The sequence below is a fragment of the Semicossyphus pulcher genome, unplaced genomic scaffold (genome assembly GCF_022749685.1).
Source record: "Semicossyphus pulcher isolate SPU_LCO1_2020_fin unplaced genomic scaffold, fSemPul1.0.p SCAF_24, whole genome shotgun sequence".
NCBI classification, from domain to species: Eukaryota; Metazoa; Chordata; class Actinopteri; order Labriformes; family Labridae; genus Semicossyphus; species Semicossyphus pulcher.
The window spans coordinates 13414267-13422271 of record NW_027211698.1 but is presented as its reverse complement, the minus strand read 5'-3'; the positions used below and the strand labels follow the sequence as shown (position 1 = coordinate 13422271).

General features: G+C 41.9%; 1 protein-coding gene across 1 annotated transcript; it reads left to right on the top strand.

The window, feature by feature from the left end:
• Window positions 1–7340, top strand: LOC138603328 (neuronal acetylcholine receptor subunit alpha-2-like). The gene is made up of 8 exons (XM_069675035.1): window positions 1–58; window positions 2114–2265; window positions 2368–2412; window positions 2498–2607; window positions 4700–4919; window positions 5022–5515; window positions 6699–7149; window positions 7215–7340. The coding sequence occupies exons 1-8, from the start codon at window positions 1–3 to the stop codon at window positions 7338–7340; spliced, it is 1656 nt and encodes a 551-aa protein (XP_069531136.1).
• The last annotated feature ends 665 nt before the right edge of the window (window positions 7341–8005 follow it).

The window sequence follows — 8005 nt, the reverse complement described above, 5'->3', positions numbered from 1 at the left end:
ATGGAGCAGAAAAGAGATTTAACAGCGCTTTACTGCTGCTGGATCCTCATCAACTCCGGTGAGTGAGACCGTGAAATCTCCACAGCTGCGCTTCACACACTGAGATTAGATTATTACACTAAAATATGCTTTAGTAATTTGTGTTCTCGACGAAAATATTAAAAAATAAAGCACTTTTTAGGTACTTCTAATTATCATACATGCACTTTAGTCTGTTTTTTAACTGCTGCGTGACATTAAAATATTTCTATAAGAAACTAACAGGATTAATTGTTGATTTCTAAGTGATTTTGTAATATTTGAAGCTCGAGTTTTCGTCCTGTAGCATCATAAAGGAACAATATTCAACATTTCATAGGGTACATACAGTAAATAAAATGTCCTTTAAAAATGTACAATATTATTCATACAAGGAGTAAAAAAAGAAATGTTTAGTTTTTCTTAACAAAGTGATGGCACCACTTAAGACTGTTTTATTCTGACTTTATAATACTTACAATGTTTTTTAACCTTCTTTGGTTTCATATTGGAAACGTAATTAGATTTTTTCAATCTCTAACAACAAATTATCAATTTCTCGTTCTGTACTTAGTAAAATAACGTACCATACTTGAAGAATTTTACCAAAATAAAAGTCCTAAATTAAATTCAACATGGAGCCTGGACATAAAGAGACAAATAAATATATTAAAATGTAATAAAAAGGTGCATGAAATAAAGAGTGACAGAATACAAGCACTAAAAGATGCCTTTATTATATTACAGATAAACATAAAAGTTGAGTACACTGATTACATTCAATAAGTACATTAATTAATCACTCCCTTTTCCATTTATATTTAAGAAATAAGATGTTTTTACATCTTTAACATCAATCAATTCCCTGAAGTTTCAAATTTCATATCAAGATATATATTATTATTATTATTATTATTGACCATTTTAGATACATAAACATCAGTTTAGTCACTTTTATCACTTCAAATGATGAATGAGCCGGTAACCATGCTGTATTTCTTACTTATAATGAATCATAAACAAATTACACACATGATATTTGATGTTGACGTCATTAGGAAGAGTTTATTTTAAATGTTTTACCAAATACACGAGCCTATCTTCCATATTTAAGTTTAAAAGTGCATTTCAATGGATGATCAATGGATAAAGTATCTTGTAGAGCTGCTGTAGAGAGGGCAAAACAGGATTGGCAGCAGCGGTGTGAAGAAAAAACATTTGAACCAGAAATTTTGTTGCTCATAAAACAAGGAGTTTGTGTGCAGACGTCAGTGTTGTGTTGCTAAATCCTGCCACACAAACTGCACCCTAATCCCTAAAACATGTTATCTGTGTCTCCTCCGCTGGCAGAGCCTCACCTGAAACATCATTTTGTGGGTTATAAATAGCCAATATAATCATAAGAACTGGCATTGCACACATTTGCACAGTTTGTGCTCTTGGCTCGCCGTTTCTTGCTCGGGCTAATCCTAAATTGCTCGCCGGCGATGCCAGAAGTGTTGCCAGAGTTCAGAGCTGAGTGTTCAGAGAGAGAGGAGGAAAAAAATCTCCTGAAGTGAGCAGAAGAAGAAGATGTTTCAACACGTGCAGCCTCCACCTGCGAGACAAATCAAATCACATGCGACACAAAAGGTCGAGTTGAAGTGGTTTATTTCAAGCGTGAAATTATGACCGATGACTGCTGGGGAAGTCGGCTAAGTGTTGCTCAAGTATCGCCAACAGTTTTGCTGCGTAACAAAGAATTAAAATAGAATCGGGCGTAGATCACGGGCGGAATCTGTGACATTTTTACGAACAATAAAGTTCAGGTAATTGCTTTTTCACGGAGAGTGGATGCCGTATTTCTCTGAGTCGCTCGGATGTTTGACTTTAGCAGAAAGAAAAGGGGGAATAGACCTTTAAAAGTTTGGAAGGAGAAGAGACACCTGTGAGTCAGAGGTGGATTCAAATCTAAAAAAAGCAGCACAAAGGAGGAAAGAACAGAAAATTCTTAGACCAAAATATTCCTTAACATGGCACAAAAAGTAGCTTCTTGTTCCTAATAATAATCCTTGATTTGGATGTGACCTTTGACCTCTGTGTGCCTCCGTGTCAGCTGTGTCCGAGGACTGGACTCGTCTTCACACGGAGGACGACCTCTTCAGGAGTTTGTTCGGAGGCTACAGCAAGTGGACGCGTCCGGCTCGAAACGTCACTGACGTCGTCATCGTCAAGTTCGGACTGTCCATCGCTCAGCTCATCGACGTGGTGATAACACACACACACACACACACACACACACACACAAATGTATATAAAACCTGGGATTATTAGATGGACTGTTTTTGTCCTTTTTTGTCTCCAAAACAGGATGAAAAGAATCAGATGATGACGACCAACGTCTGGCTGAAACAGGTCGGAAATAAGTGACTGACATGTCAAACTAAATGTGGTATAAATAATGTATTCTGAGTTTAAACCTGTGCTCGTGTGCATGCAGGAATGGACCGACTACAAGCTGCAGTGGACACCCTCCGACTTCGACAACGTGACGTCCATCAGGGTTCCCTCTGAGCTCATCTGGGTGCCCGACATCGTGCTCTACAACAAGTGAGCCACACAATCACACATCAGCAGAAGAACTGCTTTTAATTGGTAGGTAAGGACTTTATTGTACATGCTTAATGGCCAAGCTCTTGTGAGATGTAGACATGCAGAGAAAGGCTTTAATAACTGCTTTCATACTGACTTTTAAAGGGGGAATATTCTCCCTGCTTCCAAAGGTGTATTGTAATTTTCCGGCTGTTAAATAAAGGGTACAATTACTGCACTGAAACGGACACGGCTTTGACTTCCTGCAGGTGGAGCGAGAAATTATCTGTAGTGATCAATTACCTGCTTGATCCGTAACACCGCGCTCATCCTGTGAAGAGCGCAGAGAGGAGAGGTGAAGCTACCAAAGTATTTCTGCACATTCCTGCACAGCAATCTGTGATAAATGCAAATTACCCCGCTGAATAAATGACCCTGATTCCAGCGATGTTGCATCACACGGTTTGCAGTCTGGCTTCCTCCCCGCGGGGAGCCGAGGAAGTGTTAATTCTGAAATTTGTCTGGGAGGAGATGAAACTTTCTCCTCCTTCAGCACTTGTTTAAACGAGGTTGCATCATGAGCGCAGTGTCGGCGATCAATTATTAATGTCTGCCTGCGAGAATTGGAAATAGCTGGAGGTTTATTGTTTCACCTTTGAGACACGATGAGACGGAAACTTTGGAGCCTTTGAACGGAAATAAGGGAAAAATCGTCCCTTTCATCCAGATAATACCTCTAATTATGTGTCCTTTTGTTGTCTTCTTCATCTACCGGGAGAGACACAGACTTCCCTTAACCTACAACAGCGTATTACGACCATTGTATACATAAATAAAGCTAAAATAACAAAGCTGTACATTTACAAGAAAAAAACTTGAATATTCTCTTGGAGTAATGTCTGGAAGGAGAGCTGGAGCTGGAGGTGGAGGGATCAAATATCCCACCTGGCCTGAGAACGCCTCGGGATCCTCCAGGAGGAGCTGGAAAATGTTGCTAGGGACGTCTGGGTCACCTTGCTCAGCCTGCTGCCACCGTGACACGACCCCGGATAAGCTGCAGGAAATACATGGATGGATGGAATGAAGTCGTACATATTCGAGTAATTTTCAAAGTTGTTAAAGTGATAATCTTGTAGATTTTCATGTAAATAAATGATCTGTTTCCATCAGCCAGCAGTGGTTGGTCTGCCAGAGAGGGTAGGCGGAGCTAAGCGGCTGCTTTTCCGCTCTCTGCAAGTGTTGCGAGTAAACAGTAATCTACTATGGCTGAACAAACAAAGAAAAGATGGATGACTACAGATACAACTTCAACAAGAAGTGAAAATCCAAAGAAGAAGAGACAAACTCGACGCTCAGATGAAGCAAACAGTCTGAAAAGGAAAGCGACCGTCAGCCAGGAAAATCAAGAGTTACAGCTGGAGCCGACCGTGGACGTCACACATGCAGCACTGTCTGGATATCTGGGAAGTGTGCTCCCACGATGACCGTTTATTGCCGCCAAAGAGAACAAAACTGAGATCTTCGAGATTATCACTTTAATGTAGTCTCACAAAAAAAACAGAATTTTTTGGGCCTTTGTCTTGTAATTCAGGACTTTAAATGGAAATTCAGAAGAAATCAGAAGATCTTCTCTTTTTGTCAGTGCAGAGAGAATTCTCACATAAATGAAGTCGTAAATTACCAAGAAATAAACCTTCAGATATTATGTGAAAGTAAAGTTGTAAACTTTTCTTTTTCTAGTAAATTTAGGACTTAAAACTTATAATTCCACAAGAAAAAAACCTTTAAGATTCTCTTTTAATGAAGTCATTTATCTCCAAGAAAATAAAAAGATATAACCTGAGGACGAAGTCGATAATGTCAGAATAAAAAGGAGTACGTTTTTCATTGTTAATTTCAGACTTTAAACTTTTAAATTCACACAATAAAGTTGATTGAAGTCGTATCATTCGAAGAAAATAAAGGATAAAGTCGTTTTCTTGTAAATTAACGTCTTTAATCTCATAAGAAAAACTTCTCTGAGAATAAAGCGGTAACTTTTCCTCCATCTTGTACCTTCTTTCTTGCCTGAGTATGAATCTACTACACCTTCATTTTCTTTGTTCTCCAGTGCAGACGGAGAGTTCGCCGTCACCCACATGACCAAGGCCCACCTCTTCCACACCGGCCGGGTCCGCTGGGTGCCCCCGGCCATCTACAAGTCCTCCTGCTCCATCGACGTCACCTTCTTCCCGTTCGACCAGCAGAGCTGCAAGATGAAGTTCGGCTCCTGGACGTACGACCGCGCCAAGATCGACCTGGAGCCCTTCGAGAACACGGTGGACCTGAAGGTGGGAACGCATAGAATGAATTTAGCCCGTTTAGCAAAGTAGGGTTTATCCTCTGAGGAACATGACTTTAGCGTAGCGCGGCTAAAAACATCTGATTTCCAGAATTACTGGGAGAGCGGAGAGTGGGCCATCGTCAACGCCGTGGGCACCTACAACACCAAGAAGTACGACTGCTGCCACGAGATCTACCCCGACATCACCTACTACTTCGTCATCCGCCGCCTCCCGCTCTTCTACACCATCAACCTCATCATCCCCTGCCTCCTCATCTCCTGCCTCACCGTCCTCGTCTTCTACCTGCCGTCCGACTGCGGCGAGAAGATCACGCTGTGCATCTCCGTGCTGCTGTCGCTCACCGTCTTCCTGCTGCTCATCACCGAGATCATCCCGTCCACGTCGCTGGTCATCCCGCTCATCGGGGAGTATCTGCTCTTCACCATGATCTTCGTCACGCTGTCCATCGTCATCACCGTGTTCGTGCTGAACGTGCACCACCGGTCGTCGGCGACGCACAGGATGCCTCGATGGGTTCGGAGGCTGTTCCTGTCGGCGGTGCCACGCTGGCTGTGCATGAAGCGTCCCGTGCACAGTCTCAGGTCTGTAAGAGGAGGGAACAGGAAGGGCGGCATTATTGGATGGACGTAAACAGTTTGAAGCTTTGTCCAAGATCTTTCCTTGTTAACTCAATCACTACTTCCTTTACAAACATCTAGTTGTTTATGCAGTTCATTTAGATTTTCAGAATCACGTTACATTGCATTGTGGGAATTGTAGTCTCGTTCAAAATCGTCAGGTTTGAAATGTAGACTGCAGACCTGAAGATTTTTTAGACGATCCTCCGGTATATTCTCGTCGTGTTTCAGATTCTGTCCCGCTCTGAGCCGTTGCCTGCAGCGAAACAGTAGTATTTCACTCCAGCGTCTCTCGATGGGCCGTTCCTTTCAGAGGGAGGGGCGCAAAGCACGCTGGGTGTTGTAGGAATGTAGAATGGGCGAAACCACGAGCTGTTTGTACAACTTTCTCCACAGCTATGGCGCCAATTTCAAATATTATTGCTTCTATCGATTACAGAGAACACCAGCTTTGACTGACAGCGGCTTTTTCCAGGGGCGAGTTGCTCCTTTAAGTAAAAATGACACTTTATAGTCAATAGAAAGTCATTTTAGACACGACTTACATGTTCTTTACTTGTTTTGGGTTTTATAAAAGTAGTTTTTTTAATGCAAAAACTAAAGACATTTTGTCGACTACACTCTTGGTCTTTACTTGGTAAAAAAATGTGACAATTTTATTACTCCATAGCGCAGAGTACTAACCCTTAATGCACAGTATTGAGTATTGAAACTGTTGGCCTCAAATCTCTGGTTAGATTTTCTGTCTTGTAAAGTCATAAATTCTTTATTTAAACATTAAGCACTACCATATTCTGTCCACTTGGGGGCAGCAGAGACAAGCTGTGAGCACACATGATGAACTTAGTGTCAAACAGCCGACTATAAACACATCATGCACCTCAAAAACAATAATATTTTTATTATTATGTCAATTAGAGTTAAATGTTTACTCTCTTATTGCTGCATTTTGGTCTCCACCAGCTCTTAAAAGGATTTATGTGTGTATGTAGCTCCTACATGTTCACCATCTTTAGCTGCTTTGGTCTGAGGAGGGACTGTGCAGAGCTTTAAAACTGTCTGCAAACACTAATAAGGGTTCTGTATGTACAAAAACTACATTTGAGATCTTTGGCATGTTGGTGTTGTTCTCACGTTTCTGTCTCAGGCGGCGTCTCCTCGCTGATAAACTCCTCCCTGTCCGGACTCCAGGCCCCGCCCACATCACCTCCACGTGGCTCACTCAGGAGTCAGACATCGACCTCTGTGGCTACGAGGACGACAACTGTTGCCACGGCAGCCAGCATCTCGACTTCTTGAATCCCGCCGACGACATTCAGTACTGCGATCTTCACACGGATCACTTTGGGAGGTTTGGGGTGAAGATAGCCGGTCGGCAGAGGATTCGCTCCCTCTCGCCTCCTTCCACTCGATGTTTGGGTTACACCATCCTTCCGCAGAGACAGTCCACCTTCAGCTTGGACTTGGACACCCCTCCCAAGGAGAGTGGTACGGTCCAGAGCACACCGGCCTCTGTATTGTCTCCTGCGGTGGTATCGGCCCTCGAGGGGGTGACCTACATCGCTGAGCATCTCCGAGCCGAGGATGCAGACTTCTCAGTGAGTGATGATGACTTTTATTACCCTGTTTTTTAGATAAATTTTAAGTCTCTGTGTCTCTACAGGTGAAGGAGGACTGGAAGTACGTGGCCATGGTTGTAGACCGGATCTTCCTGTGGATGTTCATCATCGTGTGCTTGCTCGGGACAATCGGACTCTTCCTGCCTCCGTGGCTCTCTGGGATGTTCTAGAGACAAACTGGAGGGAAACAAGAAATAATTTATAACTCTATTAAATATATATTTAAAGAGGTGTGGCATGTTTGTGTGAATAGAAGGAGACAAAAATCAGATGTGTTAAGTTTTATAGCTTTTATTTTGAAATTTCCCAACAGAGCAACTTCATATTCAGATTTTTATAATTGTATTGATTGTATAACCTTCTGTGAATAAAGAGTCTGAGTCAGAAGATGTCGAGTCAAATTTCAAGCATATTTAAGTGGAAAAAAACAAAACAGTCGGCTTCGAGAAACATCAGCGTTTAAAATAGAAGTGGAAAATTAGCTTGAACGTGTAATTTTACACTTTTTCTTGTAGTATATTAAAAGTAAAGCGATAAAGAAGACATACTGCTGCTCCTCCATAAATCAGAAAGTCCTCACAGGTTCATGATCTCCTGATGAACGACGTAGCTGCGGGCTTTAAGCTGAACAGTCATTGCTTATGAAATCCACTTTTTATACATAGTTACATAGTGATCATAAAAGAGGCGCTGCTTTCCAAGAACTACTACTTCACCCCATCCCATGACTTCTTGCAGTTTTATATCAAAACATAACCCACTTAGGCTTTCATTTTAGCATCACCTCTTCTTCAGCGGGTAACTGACCCACTAAAACACCTTTTATTTATTTTAT